Genomic DNA, 20152 nt, shown 5'->3' on the forward strand with positions numbered 1-20152 from the left:
CTTTTTTACTCTAGCCAAAAAGAAGCTGGCTACCCCAATGCTGCTGGAAATAAATAATTCCAGAATATCTATTTCAAGAAAAGAAAAGAATCGCGTCATTCTGGTGCGGTATATGGTACAGGGATGTAAGGTTATAAATCAATATTCTCAAAACCCAATTTCGCACCGTCCTCCTATTAAAGTTCCGTTTGAAACTTGCTGGAAAATTTACCTTTATATCTTTAAAAAAAATTAAAACGGGCCAAATTGAAATTCACATTGAAAAAATTTAACTTTCGCTCGCTCCCTCATTTCCCAATATTTCACACTACCCACATTGAGAATATCTTCTCCGAGGTAATATTCCGACACGATAAATAATGTTGGTACGCGCTGGAAATGGTATTCTATGGTGCCTGGCTTCAAACATACTCAGAAACTTCCATAAATAAATGATAGATCTAATATTATTCGATGTGCCATTTGAGGATTACTACCTTTGCCACATCGTACTATCGTATACCGTAGCAATATCGTACTTATCACATCGTACATCAAATAATAATTTTACTGTATAATGGCAAGTCAGCTAGTAACCACAATTTCGTTGTTCGTATAAGGGCACATAAGGTTTTAAACCATGAAGAAACACGAACTAAAACTTTTATATTGGAAGGATATATTTATATATGCGCTCACGAAATACTTTTTAATAGTGTGAACTTGGTAGTATTAATAGAGCGAATTATTCCCGCTATTGTCTGAATTTAACATCAGTTAGGAAATATTGGCTTGAATCAAAATACGAACAGTGAATCCAGTTAGTGGCGCTCAGAGAGTCTCATTGCAAATTAGAGCACAATTTCATCTCATCTAAAATTGTAATAGCTAATAGGAGGACTTAAAAATTGGTTCTGATAGATTAAAAGGGGTTACAAGTCACAATATCGTAAAAATTTAGTCGGAGAATGGCAATTGATGGACAAGTCTTATCATGTTAAGAGATAATCGATGATTCAAACATCCTCCAACTCGTGCTCACTCTGTATGCTAGTCATAACTGTTATCTTAGTTGGCTTGGTTACTAAAGGGGTTGTTGGAATTATATCAGCTCTGCGATCTTGAAAAAAATCATAAATTTTGTGACCCTTAATGGCAACATTAATCGTTAATATCCGCGAACAAAACAATCTTTCCCTGGAATTTTGGTACAGTAGTGAGCCTCAGTGACGTACAGGAGTGTGTCCTTGGACACTGGACAGGGACTCCGCGCTATCCGGTGACGTCAGATAGCGAGTATAACATGGGAGTGTGCTTTTTAACAATGGGTTTAAGTTATATTTTCTAGCAAAAAGTTTTAATCAGGGCACAATTTACACAACTACTGAACAAAAACATGGCAGTGGACTGATAATGGTTCAATTATGAATCATGGTTATAAATTACTATGTTTTTCAGGACAGACGCTGTAAGGAAATATAGGCCTCACCAAATTTAGTCATCCAGCTCACTTTTAGGCAACAGACGACTCTTTGGAATATAATAGTCAACTGTATTACTAACCAACTTATCACTTGTACAAGTTAACTTTAAATTTCGTAATAGATAAGCCTATTCTGCTTGCAAAGGACGTTTGAAGTCTCCTGTTCTCCAGTGATTCGAGTCTCACGTCTTGGGGCCAGCAAGGAAACGAGGCTGCTGCATGACCATGAAGCACAAGGCTGAAGGCTCTCAGACTCTCAGTGAGGAGCTGGCTGCCGGCGAGTGATGATGTAGCATTGGGAGTAGAAAGCACATTCTGATCGTGCACCACTCAATGAGCATTAAGTTTGACGAAATTCACTATAGAGGCACGTTTTAATTTCAGCTTGATGCCGAAGTAGTAAGTTCGTGTTTTTTCTTAATTTAAACTGTAATATGTGTTGCCTTGCCAAGGGAAAAATCATCTCAGTTGCCGACTTGCCGTTGTGGCTCAGATTTGTTTTCAGTATTGCACTCATGGCACCAGTTTCCTTCCGATGATGTCATTTGTTTCAACTAAGCAGTTGCTTCACTGGGTGACGTTGTTTTGTTCTTTTTTTTTCTCTAAGATATAAGCTTAATCTTCTGAGTTTTATTGATAAAGATTGTGAAGGAAATTTTTACAAGGGGGGGATTGTGTAACATCAGGACTGTAGGACAATTGACACCGTCGAATTGTCATGTTAATTCCTCACACATTATTCATGCTCACTCATTCAAGGCATTCATACATACTAATCCATCGTACGCACGTATAACTCCACTAGATACCTGGTTGTCTAGCAGTATATATTTTTATTTTATATACCACAACGATTCAATTCCATTACATTTACTCTCATGAAATGAGAGTAAAATATTATTGGTGTTTGTTTAAAATCACAATTTTAGTCAAGATTACTTCCCTGTATTTTTTTCGTATCAAATTTTCTAGTATTAATTCATTATTAATACATAGTTTACATAAAGAGATTATCTGCCTACATGTAGTTACTCGGAGTTCCCTTGATGCTCGACGGTATCTAATAATTCTGAAATTTGCAATACGTTTTTCCCGTTCGGCGCCAGCATCGAATAAAGACGAACTCGGCACCATTTAATTTATTCCCATTTTATTTATTCAATTATTTATCAACATTTTATCGGTGTGGAGTACGCCCGTGTTGCTCCTGGTGGGCAGCATTGTGTATTGTGTGAAAGCTATTGTGTATTGTGCTGACGCAACAATGAATCGTACGTTCCCCAGACTGGCGTGGGCCGAATTCCCGTCAATGAATGGAGAGAACATTGAAGTCGCCGCCCAATGACACTACACTAATGGTAAATCGCCGAATAATGCCACAATAAAGAAATAACCATACCTGAAGTTTGAAATTATGTGGAAAAATACCACGACACCGCCTCCAAGCATTACTTACCAAGCAAAAATACCACAATAAAGTCAACCAATCCACCACTTTCGCTAAAAAATACCACTGAGATACTGTAAAGTTGGTCGCTTCTATTATGGCAAGGTTGAGCGCTGCGATTGGGTGCCGATTTTGCCGCTTCTTCCTCAGACACAAATTACAGGATTAATTCTTAACTCAAGGACTTAACTCAAGGACTTAACTCAAGGAAATTGGCAAATCTCTTGAACGTAACAGGAGTTAACGATTATGGTAGATGTTACAATTACATTAAAGGTTTTCAGGAATACTCTTAATTGCAGGAATAAAATAAATATATGCGGCATAGGCTATAGGATGCGGAGCCTGCACAGGGCGACGTCCTACGTGCGATCGATGAGCGAACGCCAGCCATGAGCGGCGCGGTGGCGGCCGCTGTAGTTGTTTCCATGTCGCCGCTGTAGTTGTTTCCATGCCGCCGCTGTAGTTGTTTCCATGCCGCCGCTGTAGTTGTTTCCATGCCGCCGCTGTAGTTGTTTCCATGTCCATGCCGCCGCTGTAGTTGTTTCCATGTCCATGCCGCCGCTGTAGTTGTTTCCATGTCCATGCCGCATTGCCGCCGCTGTAGTTGTTTCCATGTCCATGCCGCCGCTGTAGTTGTTTCCAAGTCCATGCCGCCTCATTGGTAAATGGCTTACTTTAAAGGCGCGAAGTTTGAATTAGTGACACTTATTTTTTCTGGGCAGCATTTTCTTATTTAACTTATGCTTTTTCACAGTTGTACTAGCTTATGCGCCACTGTGATTATTACGGCTTAAGCAGTTATAGTTCAAACGGTTGTTGTAACTTTTAAGATAGCGATGTTATTCAAGGGTTTCTTTTCTTTTGAGGCGTTTGAAAAGTTTGAGCGGTTGTAAAAGTTACTCTTATCTTAGTTCTATACTCACTGTAATTCGGAGTTAAATAATCTATTACGAATTTATTAGCATAAAATAAGTTTGAATTCATTCCCTGCGATGTTTCCGAACTTAAAGTTTCATCAATTGACCAAAGTCGAATTAATTATATTTTCACTTTGATTATATATTACATTAGTTCATCGATCCGACTTCACAGCCTATACTACCTGTGATTCATACGAAAAGATCTGTGTTATTTAGCGTGTGCAAATCTTATGTCAGCAGCAACGGCTTTTTACGACGAACATTTTTTATAGTACACAATTTTTTAAGTAAATCTCAATCATAGTTAGAAATTGTGTTTTGGGTATTCTACTTCCCTTGATCTTACAACATAGCCTCTATTAATTCATCTGAATAAAGTAAATTAGTCACATGAATGGTTTGGATGCTATAGAAACCGATATGTAGCTTTAATGTTACATGTTACATTTATGTTTGGATTGTGGAGCACCCTCTAAATATCGTTTAAAGAAAAGTTCACCATCATTTCTTTTGTTTGAAATACAGCGTATTTGTTATGTCTGCCGGCATAATACGGCTATCAAATCTGACGGTGAAGGTCGATGTCATTTCGTGAAAGGCCGACACTGTCGTGTTCGGCATTCCCATGCTCTTCCGACGCATTTCACCAATCAATCATTTAATTAGGTATCGAATACTAGGCCCACAAGGTCGAATTGAAGTTCGTTTCCAAATAATGTTTGCTGTGAAATCAATACGGTAAATAAAATGCAAGCTTTAAACGAACTCAAATCATGTTCGAAAAAATTTAGGAAACCCCAAGCCACGTCAAAAAAAAACGAACTAAGTAAGTAATTATTAAAATTTTGACTCGCCATTGATTTAAAAATAGACATTTATCCTCTTCAACTTCCATTATGATTCTAAACCAAATATATCGCTTCACAATTGAATGGCTCTAGTTGCCATTATAACTTTCTCACTTCACTGGAAGAAGACAATTCATGATGCGATTTATTACTGTGGTATATACCATTGTCGTACCAGCTCGACAGAACTCCGTAGTTTTCACGAACTCCCTTAATTAACTGTCGTGCCGACCGTATGCCTTCAAGTGGCTGTCACACGGCGAAGTGGCAAGAAGCTCACGGCAAGTATACAGAAGCCTATGCTTACTTGTATGCAGGTATACAAAAGACCTGTATGCTTGTTTGCAAGTATGCAGAAGCCCTGTATACTTGTAGCCATCACTCGTAGCTCTTTCTTCTTCTTAGCTGCAAACTCATATCACCGCTTATAAAGATGTCTCGTGGTCGGGTGGGCCGCAATATCAATAACCGCATGGTTCCGAAATAGTTTAGTTGGCTTCCAGTTGTAGGATATTGCTCTGGGCTTGGGGGCCACGTTGCTGCTGACCATGACCTTCCCCCCGAACGATAATTTTTGTGCCGTGTACGTTACTTGAATGATGATTTTGCCTACTCGCTACTCGACCGCCGTGCGTTTCATTGTTTCTGGTGTCGTCTCACTGCCTGAGTGACGCCCGGCGCGGAGGTATTGTACTTTTGACCGTACAATATGATCATCGGGGATTCTACGTTCTTTCTAGATTCTTGTTTCCTAGCACCTAGATTCTAGGCTTCTCTAGGTCGTTGATTGATTCTAGGGTCCTCTAGACGGTTCTCTATACGCTGCGTTCCTCGATCAGTGAAAGCTTTGGAATGTGCACCGCGGCGTTAACCGTTGTTCCATGTGAACAATCTAGAAAGAAACTAATGTGAATATGGACTAATGTCCACATTCTTAACCATCTCAACCCCCGCCGTCTCTATGAAATGTCAATCGAATTTTACAATTCTTACAATTAATTATTTACCCTAACCTACCTCTCAAACATGCTTCCAAGGTTTTTATGTAATCTGTAAAAACAATTGTTTTGAAATTTCATAGCGAATCCACAACTTGGCTTAGCACTTGGTTCATTTAATGAGTTATAGCAAGAAAAATTTCTGTAAAACAACGTAAATGAGATGAATGTACGGAAATACAATAAGTGATCGTTGGGTTTTCTTCTGCGAGACTAACCATCTATTGCGCTATATATACTATTTCTGTTGTGTTCGGAGCAGAGGTTGTGATGCCTATGATGTTTGATCTAACATCTTTGCCTATGATATTTGATCTATCATCTTAGCCTATGATATTTGATCTATAGATATTTGATCTACCATCTTAGCCTATGATGTTTGATCTACCATCTTTGCCTATGATATTTGATCTATCATCCTTGCCTATGATGTTTGATCTACCATCTTTGCCTATGATGTTTGTTCCGTCATCGGTAGTCTGCAAAGTCAAAACTTTGACGTTACTGGCCCGTATTGTTAGCGTTTATTGCATGCATCATATATTTGTGAATACTGAATACGGAAACCACACATACGTTGCAAGGCAGCTCCGATGATTCTGCCTCTAATTTTAATGTCGGATTCGCACTTTTGGGTTCTATTGAATTTACTGTCAGTAGATACGCTATAATGTTATTCGTATCTATGTACGTGTCAACTTACGTTATTGTCAGTAATCAGGTTAAAAAATGGATGGTTTTTTTTCGACCCATACTCGCGCAACCATCATAGCACCAAATTCCAAACTTGTGGAATCGCCTGCCCAAATAGGGAGTTTTCCCAAAGTGAAATTAATACACATTTCCAAATAAATAGTTTCTACCAAGGTGTCTGCAGGACTTACATGGACCGCACTAACAATGAGAAAATAAAATAACCTGCCCCAGCATGTTTAAAACACGTAATTTAACTTGTTCACAGTTTATAGCCTCAAAACTCTGGAGGTACCGTAGATGGCAAAAGTATGTGACGTTGAGAATAAATTTCACCCACTACATTGTGTGCATACTGCAGTAAATAAATAATAGAAAATAAATTGTAGCATTTTATTTGCGTTTATTTTAGTTTGGAATTAAGCTTTTCCTTCGTTTGTTGGCAAATAGGTTAGTTGCCAAAATTTTGTACGAAAAATTTGACAGATGTGTGCATGATTATCTTAATTTGGTATCATTTTTACACATCAAAAGCTTACCGAAGTAACAAATTACCCGTCGTTTTCTGTCCAGCATGTGATGAAGTTTGTAGCAGCGGCGTTCGCTGGTGACATCGTGGAGAATTTGGCACTCCTGCCCTTGGGCATGATGCAGTGAGCTTGCCAGACGTACGACTCGCACTCGGGATGAAGGTGCTGCGGCTGAAGGTGCACTACATTGTTGTTGCACTGGCCGTGGCGCTAATAGGCCTCTGTTTGCTGCATCAAGTTGCTCTGCTCGTCGACAATTATGGGCACGTTGACCGTAATATAACTTAAGTAACTTCAAATTCTTTAATTAATCATAAACGTAAACAATTAGAATCATTCAAAACTTATATTACCGATTATATTTTTTAATTTTTACGGGTTAATGAGAAATTTTGGTATCCTCACCTACTCGTTTTAATTCTATTATATATATTTTCTTGCTCAGATCGCTGTTGTACCTTGAGACGTTCTTACCGCGGCCTCCTCTTCCTCACCAACGCCGAGAAAATGACGCTCCACGCATTCTCCCAGATACTCTAAGACCGGATTCCTCCCATCCTCTGCTAGTCGATAACCACGAACACGGATTTTCAAGTACGACTCTAAAGTCGGAGATCAAGAGAAGATCCTCGAACAAATCCGTGAGATCAAACACCGATGCGAGCAGGTCGCGGATTTTGTGTATGGTTGTGACGTCGCCTCAGCATCATCAGAGTCGCGCGGTTCACGTCAAAGAGACCTGGGCTCGACGCTGCGATCGCGTCGTGTTCCTCAGCAGCGAACCCGAGTCGTGCTTAGGGGAGGTGGTCGTGGTGCCCCAGGCTGCCGAGTACGATAAACTGTGGGAGAAAGTTGTTGCGGGTGAGTGGCGGGTTCTGATACCGATTAACGTGCATGTTTTCTATGAAACTTCAATAACGATTAACTCTAGAAACAAGTCGTCAGTAGTTAACGATATATTGATTCAAGTATACATTGATGAATTTTTTTCTACCGATAATCCCCCAACTTATATTATATTGGAATTTTTTTTTGCTTGGGCTAGCGATTAAGACCCTCGTAGATTCGAGCAGCAAGTTGGAGGTTCGAAACCCGTAACTAATTTTGAAAATTCTGGTTCATATCAGCGAAGTGGCCGGATGTTTTGTAATTATAGAATCAGCGACGGACCAAAATGTCATAATTAAAGCTGATACCAATGTGTTATTGTTATATTACCATATATATTCAGCCCGCTCATTCATTCATCCCGCTAAAATTGCTACTCACGCCCAATATCCTAATATGTGAAATTGTCCTGAATTATTGAACTAGCTCATGTAATTGTAGTCGATTTAAAAAAATTCTGCCCTTATACGTCTAAGGTTTACTTCTACGACTTACAGCGATAACACCTAACCTGCAAGGACATTGACCTTGCCTTGCAGTATCTTGAGTGTCAAAAAATGTGCGTCGAAGCATAGGGTAATTCAAATACTGATATTATTTTTCCCTTGGTGTGCTGTGTTCCTTGCGTGTAATAAAAGTCAGTAATAGAGACTGTAAGCAGTTCTAGGCGGTTTTCCGACGTGTTTTTGTCGACATCAAACTCAGAAATGTCATTAGTTTGGTCGCTGTTATGTCGCTTGTTCGCGGCGAGGTCTTTAGTTCGGAGTTTAATACAAGGCACTTCAATGGAGTCCCGCATGAATTGTTGAGTGACCGCTCCTCGTTCGATAGCCACCCAGCCCACCTTTTATTCATAGACAATATATCGCTCCATCATGCGGTATTTTTTAAAATTACTATAATGAACTTACGCAGAGGATTATTTTTACATTTTTGCTCACTTCGTTCAGAGGGTTAATGAACTGTTGGTTTAGCTATTGGTAACTTTATTGTTTGCGCTTTGTGCTGAAGCAATATGAAAATTAAGTCTTCATCAAGTTTCATTATTTAAGATGAACAAAAGGAACGCTTGAAATTGACTTAGCTTCATTATTAGGTATTGAGTGGTCAGCGGAACACGTGAATGACTTCGAGTGGCTCGTTAAAACTGACGACGACTCGTTCCTGCTCGTCGAGAACCTTCGTCACCTCCTGCGGGACTACGACCATGAACAGCTCTACGCAACCGGCTTGTTCCTCAAGGAGTGGGAGACGGTGAGTTATGACCTGTTGTGTTGACAACATCTTCATGTGTGAGGCTGTCGATATTCCAATATTGACAACTAAATTAGTACAAAAAATTATGCGGGTTGCCTCTTTTATACATCATATAAACGTTTGCTCGCTCTGCAACGATCGTTTATTATTAATTATTCTGTGTTCATAATCAAAAGAGTTTAATTTAACAAGGATTACTTATGGTATTCAAAATTGACCTCGGCGTCTTCACATGGATTTCATTAATATGAAATTATATCGGATTCATCTTAATTCACCATTTATTTTGACCTTTCCTATGGGTAGTTCAAGCTTTGCTGGCTTCTTGTAATGTTCAGTAATAATGCCAATCTTTATTTGAAATTAATGCACATAAATTTTGCAATGGTTCAGAATTGAACTCTACAAATAATGATTTTTATCACCGTCGTGAAATTACTGCCAATTTTAAAGTTACGAGTTCTGTCACTGCGACATTTGCAAGCTTCAAAATTGATCGGCTGATGAATTATCGAAGTCATCATAATTTTTGAGGATTGTTACATACGTTTTAGTATGTTAACGAGCGAAAATGTTTGGATCACAGCACTCAATTATAAGTATTCTAGACAGAGCTCCAAACCGGTGCAGATGTTTTTAGCGCATTTTCTCATTTATGGAAAAAATGCACTATTGTGCTCGCCATGTCCGTCTGTCTGTCTGTCCGTCTGTCCGTCTGTCCGTCCGTCTGTTCGTGACCTCAAGTTTTCGTCGTCGAGAAAATGCGCTCTCTGTCACTCACTGCAGTGAGTACTGAGTTATATTTTTTTAACGGTTTTTGTGTTCACTTAAAATTAAGACGAGATTATTGCGTGTTTGTCTGAAACATCTTTCACGGACCTCCGTTATCAAATAATTTTGAATTTCTTTGAATGATTGAGTTGATTGTTTTATATCTTATACGATTGGTATAAATGATCTTTCGGCGTTTTATTCTGAAAGTTTTTTACATTTTCTACTTCTTCTTGAAACACGAAACAACAAAATATTATTTTCATTCGGATAAAATCTCGTACAATTCATAGAATTTCATAATCATACGAAATTTCCTGCGCTCTGTTGATTTTTAATGTTTTTTGTTCGTCAGAACGAGCCGTACCTCAACGGAGGGGCAGGCTACGCCTTGAGTCGCGCAGCCCTCAGTGCGGTGTCTGCCGCGGTCCAGACGGGGGGCCGGTGCACCGCTGACGGGGGCCTGACAGTCACCTCCGCCGAGGACCTCAACATGGCCGCCTGCTTCAGGGCTCTTGGTGAGACCATCGCGCATAGTAATTAATTTGTTCCATTCATTTTTGTAAGTGAATTTTAATTCACTCACTTAGTAGACGATTACTCACATCAATTCACGTTTCAGTCTTTCATTAATATGGAAGATAGAAATGCCTAGTTAATGTTTAAATATTTTTCGAGCTAATTTACATAGGTACGCATCTAATAATTTCCGCGGATATTTCTTCCTCTTTTAATTTTCTTCTTATGTAGTACCTAGGTAGTTTATTTGCACGCCTTTACTAAGATACGCATTTCTCCATAATCTGGTCATCAATTCTCAGCGCATAAAATCTTGACCTCATTTAATTACAAGTTCTTATTTATAATAACGAAAAATAATTTCGTTTGGTTTTCACTACATTACAAGTATATAATCTTCATTGTATATGCCAAACACTGTGGCTCTTCCATCCGAACTAGACCTGGTATTATCTGTCGTAAATTAAACATTCTAATACCGTTAAAATAACGCTTTTGTACAGTTCATTATCAGTTCTTATATTCATCACCGAAAGTTAACGTTAACCTCTTAAAAAAAGTTTGCACCGACTCTGCAATCCAGAAATTATATTGACGTGATACAGAAACATAATTTCAAGATGAACCATTCAACGCCAAGCTTGATTGATTGGCGATTCGATTTAAGTCACGGTTTTTTGTCAAAAAATTCTTCTCTGCTTGAAAAAAATTTAATGATTTCGTCTTTTGGTTCATCAAGATATATTCCAGAACCTAATGTTAGCAGGCCGTTTATGTTAGCCGGTTATGTTTGTTTGACCGTATTTTTGTTACTGTCCATGCCGTTGTGTTTGGTGTTTAGTATATCAGCTAATATGAGGCTTATTGCTAAAATCATGGCTCCCATCTTGTTTCAACAACCGTCCAGCGCAAGGTTTTTGACCTGCGTGTGCAATTGTTAATTACTCTTGTTCCTCAGGATTCAGTGCGATCATCTGATTAAAAATGTAAACTCTTTATTTAATTTTCTTCAGCTTTATTCTATATGTTTTAGGAATAACTTTTGATATAACCACGACTTTTATAACTTCTGATACAACCATATGAACTAATAACCACAATCAGCATGAAATAACGTAAGATATCGATCAAACAGATCAATATCGTAAGCGCAAGAGTTGCTGCTAGTAACATCGAAAGATCAGAGAAGTGTAATGCCGAATGCATTGGGTTCTTGTTTGTACTTACTCGCTTTTGATTGCAAGCCTTCAATCCGAAGCATTTTTTATGCGAATGCTGATGGACTGAAGTGTTATTTATTATCGACTTTGAAGTACCGTTCATTGCTACGTTTTGCAATAGATCGTGACGCATACATTGTATTTTTGTGTTTGTGTTAACGAACAGCGAGTTCCGTGCGAATATTTATTATTAGAATGTCAATATTATAAGAATAATTATTATTAATGAACATTAGCTTCATTGGAATATTATTTGAAGGAGAAAGATGTCTCCCCTTCTTGTTATCATCTCAGAAAATTGTGATGAACTTTGCAGGCGTGAAGCTGATCGACTCCCGCGACGCGTGGGCGCACCAGCGCTTCAACGTATACCCTCCGCAGACGGTGATCGACCCGAGGAGGTCCACTGACTGGGCCCAGCTCTGGCTCAAGAAAATCGCCTATCACCCCTACAAATTCGTGAGTCTTGCATTAAAAAATTGTCAAGTCAACGGATCAGCCGTTTTGTTCTCGCAAGAATTCGTAGTGATATATGTGAAAAAGTTATAGGAAATTGCATTGAAAATTGTCAACTGGGCAGCCGTTTTGTTCTCGCAAGATTTCACATGCAGTAATATATGTGAAAAAGTTATGGGATATTGTCAAAGATTCAATTGTCAAATGAAAAAGTTATAGGCCTTAAAAATTGTCAACGGATCAGCCGTTTTGTTCTCGCAAGATTTCGCAGTAATATCTATGAAAAAATTATGGGAAATTGCCTTCAAAAATTGTCAATGGGTCAGCCGTTTTGTTCTCGTAAGATTTCACTGTAATATATATTCAAAAATTGTCAACGGAGCAGCCGTTTTGTTCTCACTAGATTTCACAGTAATATATGTAAAAAATGTACTGGAAAAATATAATATTTTCAAAAACTTGTTTGCTGATTATTTCATAGTGTAGGAAGAGAGGGTCCAGTTTAAAAAATGTAACTCAGTACTCACTGCAGTGAGTGACAGAGAGCGCATTTTTTCGTCGACGAAACGTGAAGTCACGGACGGACAGACAGACAGACAGACAGACGGACGGACGGACGGACATGGCGAGCATAATAGTGCATTTTTTCCATAAATGAGAAAATTCGCTAAATAGATCAAATTTGCTACAGTACAGTACATTTTAGGTACAGAACCATATAAATTTAAATGTAAGAAGAAATCACACAACTGCTGGTCACCTGTATCTACTTATTTGCTCTTGTATTTATAGAACTAAAATACTAGTTGGAAAAGGTTGACGTTAAAATATATGATTCCAAACGGCAATTTTTGTAGCGAGGTATTCAGTAACAGTAAATTCAATAGGATGCTGATACGATGAAAGTATTTCTACCTTGTATTAGATGCTTGAATTCGATGAATTGGTATATTCATAAATCTTAACAAACTCTCTAGTCATTATGAATTATTCAGATACCGTATGAATAACGTTTGCGATGAAATTACGAAATTAATTCTTGAAAGGCTAACAAAGGCAATATTTGAATCCAACCCATAGATGCGTATGAATCGGTTAACCCAGCCAAGTTTGTGACTGTTAATCATGTTAGTTACTGGTACCGATGATCAACATGAAGCTGCCTGTAAAATTTTAGTATTCCTTCAAGGTTTCAAGTAGGCATGCAATGCATGTCAATGAACATTGAGCAATTAGGGCACTAAGAGCTTCATTAATTAACATGAACATACACATTAAAGCGTAAATTGCAACTATAAATTCCTCTTTAGAATGTGGAGATATTTGACTAAATTCGTGATATGATATGTTGAATTTTATGACATGGGAGTGTAGAAAATGATTTCAAAAATGATGAGATGGAATAATTAACAAACATTAAACGTTTGTATGATAGATACTAGTTAAAGACAAGACATCAGCGTGCTGCATCAATGACTCTAAAGACGCCACTAAGAATGATGGGCTGTCACTATTCATCTGTATGCATATCTGATTGGTGCATCATAATTAATGCTAATTTGACCATATTTGTTGATTGTTATATAAATGGCTATGTTCTAATTGACATAAAGCCTCAGTTATCGACGTCTGCGTGGGGACCTCATTGAAGTATACAAGTATACTCATGGTCTATACAAGGTCCCTGAAGGGTTACTAGAATTTGAAACAAGAACCAACACCAGGGGCCACGGCTATAAGCTAAAAAAATTGCGCTGCAACTTCTCCACGCGACAAAATTTCTTCTCGCTAGCTTCTTCAAACTATCGCCAGTCATGAAAAGATCCGGTCAAATGACACGAGTTTAGATCTATGAACAAGGCACGAAATGGAAAAGAATCGGCGACAGGCCACATCAGGCCTACACTTCAGAGCCGACATCACTATGTTATGTTATGTTATGTTATAAATCTGGTACAAATCTCAAGTCAAAATATGAATTGATATGCGAGTGTAAAGTTGCACAGTAATCTTGTCCCATTGTTATATGTCATAATTTTTGTCATGTTTTCAATGAGCGTGACCACAGCTGAATGCGTATCCTGTGCAAAAGTTATCGCAACTATAATTTTGAATTTCTGCCTCCAGGGCTATGCTGAAATGAGCAGTGACGTGATAAGCTTCCACTACGTCGATGCAGAGACGATGTACCTCCTCTACTATCTGCTCTACATCGTCAACCCTCGTCTACACGACCACGACGAGTCGTCTGCTTTAACACGACGACCAAAACGCAGCGACTATACAATTTCCAGCAGCGCTCCATCTAAACATTTAGTCTCACACTTGACAAAACTTGCTAATGATTCATTCGTAGATGGATACAAATCCATCACAAATAAAGGAAAGTCTTATTATGGTGTGGTGCAGAGCAGAATGAGTTTCTCGTACAAGAATCCCAGTGAAGCGTTCGAGCCAAAAGCTGTTCTTAGAAAACCAAACATCCTTCATATTGGACCCAAGAACGTTAGCAACTCTAGGCCGAATGGTGCGGTCGGTCTTGCTTAACTCGTCATCCCTGACTGATTTATTACTTATTATGTCATTTTTAATTTAACTTAGTCTTATTTCAGTCATGGTTATCATTTCTTCTACTATAATTTTAAGCGTGAGTCCATTGATAAGAATCTCATGGTGCGGTGAACGATGGTGTCATTTAAGGTGTTGATCTCAACCCGATATTACCACTAATATTTTGCCAGATATTATTATGTATGATGATTGATCTGAATATTTTTGGGGATATTAGTTAATTTCAGTCAATTCTCTTCAATAATACATAGTTTCTTAGAGACAGAATAACTAATAGTGTGTGTCGATTTATTTACATTATGCCAGATATTGTTATGAGTGCTGACTCTTCAAAGTATTTGTGATAATTTAATGAATTTCAGTCAATTCTGTTCAATAATGCATAGTTTCTTACCAGTTGAATATTTAATATTACCTATTGTAATATTAAATATAGTGTATAGATTCTTAGCCTAAATAATCTAGATTGCGTCAGAAAGACTCGTTTACTTCCTCAGCGAGAGCGATGTATTTCAGTCGAGTGTAACTTGAAATTTTATTGGAATCTATCATTTTAACGGTTGTTAATAATGAAATAAATTATTGCAGATTTAATTACGTTTATTAAGATCTCCAGGTGCTATTTAAATTTTTCTCTGCATCTTCTACCTGCTCCCGTCACAGTTCCCCTCCGTTAAGATTGTTTCCAATTCTTGTTATAGCTTTTCCTTTGTTTTTTTTTTTTTGTAGTCGAATTAATCGTATGATTAATTACGTAACCTTTGAATTAGTGTGTTGTAAATTAGATTTCGAATCCTTTAGCAGCAAATGCCAGTAATCAACCTACGTAATTTTTACCTAGTTCCTTTTGTCTAAGTCTGCCCTGAGCGGGAAATAGTTTAGATTTTAATTGAGCTTTACAATGCCCTGGTGCATAATTGCTGCCTTGAACAGGAAATAGGTTCTATTTTACTTGAGCTTTACAAGGCCCCGGTGCATAATTGCTGCCTTGAGCAGGAAATAGGTTCTATTTTAACTGAGCTTTACAAGGCCCCGGTGCATAATTGCTGCCTTGAGTAGCAAATAGTTTTAAATTTACTTTAGCTTTAAAAGGCCTGCCTACATAGTAACTGATCATATGGATCGTTCCGAGTGTCAAAATACTCTTAGCTTACTCTAGATGGAGTCTCATATGTATTAAATTTTTTTGTCGTTGAAGTAAATATTCTTAGGCGTAAATGTGAAACCTGCTTCCATTATTAGTATATGTTTAGTAAAAAAATTTCTATGCTGTTGCCACAATATCAACTCAACTTGACTCACGTTCAAGACAAATCTATATTTTAGCTCCATAAAATTTATGTTAATATTGTGTTTTAGAGCTTTATTATTGTTATACCGAACAACAGCTATTAGGGTACGCACTACGCACACAGTGAAAGCAGGTTGCCAGCGTGCTGGTTACCTGCTCAGGCTGGCGCCTGAAACCATAGAATACAGAAGCCTATTTGTACAGGTTTTCACTGTGAACACTTACATTATTATCCTATGTTCATTCTTGTGGCAGGTTGGAGCAGGTTGCCCGCGCTGGCAAACCTGCTTCCACTGTGTGCGTACCCGTACGTACGATAACGCTCGATGTCAACGTGTTGCACTACATAGCTAATGTTATGGTCTGAATTTATCGGCTCCAAGGATCAAAACGTAAGATGATTTTGAATTTATTTAAGCATTAGTTTCAAGATGTTATACATAATTAGCGTCATAAAGTGCTCACTCATTTTCAAGAAGCCACTCTGAAAACTTTATTAGTTAAGTAGTCATTTTTTTTATTATAGTAACATGTTCAAATCTCCATTCATGTTAAATCTATTCGAAGTTTTACGCTGTTCTCCCAGTGTGAAATTTTGCCTTGCTTGGTGTCGATAGACGTGCCAACTCAGTCATAGGGTTTAACTTGCATAATATTCTAGAATCTAGATTTACATTTTACAGTTAGTTTATTAAGGATTTATGTGTATAAAGCAGCCACTTACACTGTCTTCTAATATAAAGCCGATGTAGTCGCTGTAAATAACAGTGGTAATCTGTCGTGTATGGGTTACTCCAGTTCTGTGTTCCAAGACTTGATACTTCAAAGCCTTCGTTGTTAATCTTAACAGCAGATGTCATGAACACGAAGTTCCTGTACTTGGAGATATTATTGAGACCTTTTCCTAGTTAAAGTAGACTTTCCAAGTAGCGATGAACTTGTTGCTCTTGTGTTAGTTATTTTGACCGGATTTGGTCCTTCTAAAGGGATGCATATTAGTGCATCCCTTTAAGTCCGCTCTCTGCTCGTTCTTAGGATAGAAATTTTTTTTTTTCGGACAATTAAACCCATTTATCTATCTGAGTATGTAATGTATGAGTTTCATGCTCCACCCCCAATGACAATGAGACAATGAAAAAATCTGAACGGTAATTTTTTTTCATCACCACTAGCGCCAAAGATGTTTAAGGTTTGCATTAAAGTAAGCGATATTGTTTATTTTACATAAATATAATACTCTCTCAAGCCGTCGTTGTGTTAGGCCATGAATAAATTTCTCAACCAAATCTCTTCTGTTCAGCCTATTTGCTGTATAATTACATACCTGCGCCCCTCCCATACCCCCGAGAGCAACATATGGTCCTGGCTCTCCCTCCAACTCCGATAGGAAGCCATGCTCCCGGACCCGTATCACTTTATAATAATAATAATAGCGGTTTCTGCGTTTATTAGGCCGTAGGCCTGTCGCCGATTCTTAACATCGCAGAATATTCACAGCTTGTTGCGGTCTCGAACACACAACTCACTGCTCCCATTCAGCTGAGCTTAACCGCCCGGCCTCCTCGCCGATTCTGACCAGAAACTGGCGCACAGAGCTGGGATCGAACCCGCGCCTCTCTGCTCCAATCTTGGTACTCTGAACTTTAACCACTGGCTTACATTACGTAGGCAGACATCAGCGGTCACTTAACATCCAATTATTTTAGGTTGGGAGGCTTCCATGCGCGGAGAGCGTCCCATATAAATCTAGGTAAATCTAGTAATATGATCGATATACATTTCAAAGATCAATATTGAATCTGATTTTGATCAAGGCTGAACAAAATGAATTCAGTTCAAAGGCCATATTATGAAGATTAAGACAGAATCGTTAATTATATCTCTGATATAAAAATTATTTTGTTTTTATTTACGTTTAAAGCCCTAAATTTTGAGGTTAACTTGCTGCATAATTTATGTTTTATTATTATAAAAAAATATATTAAAACCGTTCAGCAGCTCATATAGGTCAGCATCGTAGATTAGTTTTGTGTCAAAAATTCACTAGTTTGAAATGAAGAACGTACCTGCTAAAAATTTTTGTTTTACAATTAATTGATAGAACTATCTCATTTTTAAATATGGTAAATTATTCGTGTATAGGAACGCGGTTGCTGTACAGTTACGAAATGAGAATGCCTAAACTGAGGATCTAAATCTCTTTTTTGAAAGGGTCAATGAAACTAATGAGACGGAGCTTCACTGTGACAACATTCATGCTTTTTATTTATGCCTGCAGGCTGAAGAACTTGATGGACATGAATGAAGTTGTCTAGGATGGAGAGAAATATTTCTGAAAGTTCATGTTTATTGGAGAAGCTAAAATTAGTTAAACTTTTGCAACACCATACAGATGTTGCAACTGGCAGAACGTCCTTGCTTACATATATTTTCGTTAAAAAAAAAAAGATTTTGTCACATATTATGTAAAATATTGTAGTTTCGTAGTTGATTTACTGTCTAATCAAGGCAGAAAATGGCTAAAATAAGAACCACACTGCTATAGATCTTGAGTAAGAGTGAGTAAGACCAAACTTTCATTTCGCGATCTTAAATGTCGTCTGGTACCTTTGAAATGCAGTGGACATGAAAGTCGCTAAAGTGGAGGATATAATGTTGTAGGACAAGCAAATTAAAAGTCAAGAGCTGACACTAGATGGAACGAGTGCTGACTCCCATCCATGCCCCGAAACTATTTTATTATTTTACTTTAGACTTGATGAGTTAATCACATAGCACACTGGACGAACAAACACGCAGTTCAAACAACTTTAGCGGAGATATTATTGTGAACGTTTCACACACATCGATGCAATCTTCACGGGTACGTACAAAATACGAGAAATCTTAGAGCTAATTATTAATTTGGTTAATAAATATTCACATCGATTAAATGCTGTCAAATGTGATGCCGTTTAGTCCGAACGATGATCATGAAGCAGGCATCAGTCGAATGATGGCAGGGCGCCGACGACACTCATGCAAATCTAATGCGATATGATCTCAAAATAATAAAGAGAAAATTTTCACAGATAATAATCATCAATTATTTCTAAACTATTTCTCGAGACTTTGCGCTTGAGTTAACATGCACAAGCTAAACTGAGAGCATCAACAAACAACATCAATAAACCACTGTTTGAAGGCAGCCTCAGCGTCCTATAACTCACGGATCAGTGTCAGCTCCCGCTGTCTAATTAGTAGAACCGACGCTCAGCGATGTTAGGTTCGCCTACAACTATCTTTTGTAATCACTAATAAAATCCCTAAACTTTATCTACCTGATCCGAAACAGGTCTGTAGAAGTGGGATTGATTTTTAAGTTGACGCGGATTATATATAATTACCGACGGAAAGGGATTCGTTACACTGTATTCATGAGAAATACGTGACAAATTCGTCATACGTTATTCATTTAAAAATAATAAAACTTATAAAAATGGAATGGCATTTTTCACGTGTTATTCTGGCGAAATTTAAGCTGAAAATATCCAGATCTGCATAGAACTTATCGTCCGAACCAAACTACTCTGCTTTAAAAACTATAACTCTTAAAGAACTATAACTCTTAACTCGGCATTTTTGGTCTTTTTCGAGGTAATTGATACATAAATTAAAAATAAAATGGCGCCACATTTAAAGCACACAAAACAAATTGCTGAATATTATCGAGTTTTCTAATTAAAATATGTGTATTACGAATGTTTTTTTTCCTACACACACATATAAAATCTGTTTATTATAATTTTAGTGAACATTGTCCGCGACTTAATCGATTAAATATTGAACGCATAAACACAAATATGACGTTCACGTTTATGTATCTTCTTTAATGATATGTAGGAAATTATTGCCAAAACTGAAGTTCATTTCAACGGATAAAGTAAATTTCAGTCTGAATAAAATTTTCCGTATGCCTATACAAAGTTTTTTTTGTTGTCACTGAGAATCTAATAACAAGCCTGGAACGCCTGAAGTCGAATGCATACTTCACGACGAAACAGGATAGTCAACACGTATTGGGACATTTGTTTTAGCATTGTTTCAGAGGCCGGCGTCTAGAGCTGGATTCATTTTAGTGTTTCCCTACAAAGCTGGATTCAGGAAACTGACTTTGAACCGCCAAGCCGGAAGTTCAAATAAAATCGTAAGAAAGGGCATTCTATGAAAAGTAGATAAAACGTACGTCGAATATACTGCTAAAAATATTGAACCCAAATGTCTTGGCAATTTTGCGAC

At 37.8% G+C, this 20152-nt stretch overlaps 1 protein-coding gene across 1 annotated transcript; it reads left to right on the plus strand.

The window, feature by feature from the left end:
* The first annotated feature begins 1733 nt into the window (after positions 1-1733).
* On the plus strand, positions 1734-14902 carry LOC108673328 (glycoprotein-N-acetylgalactosamine 3-beta-galactosyltransferase 1). The gene is made up of 7 exons (XM_018161133.2): positions 1734-1861; positions 6945-7164; positions 7347-7762; positions 8886-9043; positions 10173-10335; positions 11873-12015; positions 14140-14902. The coding sequence occupies exons 2-7, from the start codon at positions 7058-7060 to the stop codon at positions 14557-14559; spliced, it is 1407 nt and encodes a 468-aa protein (XP_018016622.1). The 5' UTR covers positions 1734-1861; positions 6945-7057; the 3' UTR covers positions 14560-14902.
* The last annotated feature ends 5250 nt before the right edge of the window (positions 14903-20152 follow it).

Source organism: Hyalella azteca, unplaced genomic scaffold (genome assembly GCF_000764305.2).
Source record: "Hyalella azteca isolate HAZT.00-mixed unplaced genomic scaffold, Hazt_2.0.2 contig15116, whole genome shotgun sequence".
In the NCBI taxonomy this organism is placed as follows: Eukaryota; Metazoa; Arthropoda; class Malacostraca; order Amphipoda; family Hyalellidae; genus Hyalella; species Hyalella azteca.

What these genes read in the sequence shown, in the direction of transcription:
- LOC108673328 (XM_018161133.2), top strand. Translation starts at nt 7,058, where the DNA reads ATGAAGGTGCTGCGGCTGAAGGTGCACTACATTGTTGTTGCACTGGCC. An exon ending in CTGCTCGTCGACAATTATGG is followed by an intron (nt 7,165 to 7,346) that starts GCACGTTGACCG and finishes TTTCTTGCTCAG; the next exon opens with ATCGCTGTTGTACCTTGAGA. An exon ending in TCCTCAAGGAGTGGGAGACG is followed by an intron (nt 9,044 to 10,172) that starts GTGAGTTATGAC and finishes TTTGTTCGTCAG; the next exon opens with AACGAGCCGTACCTCAACGG.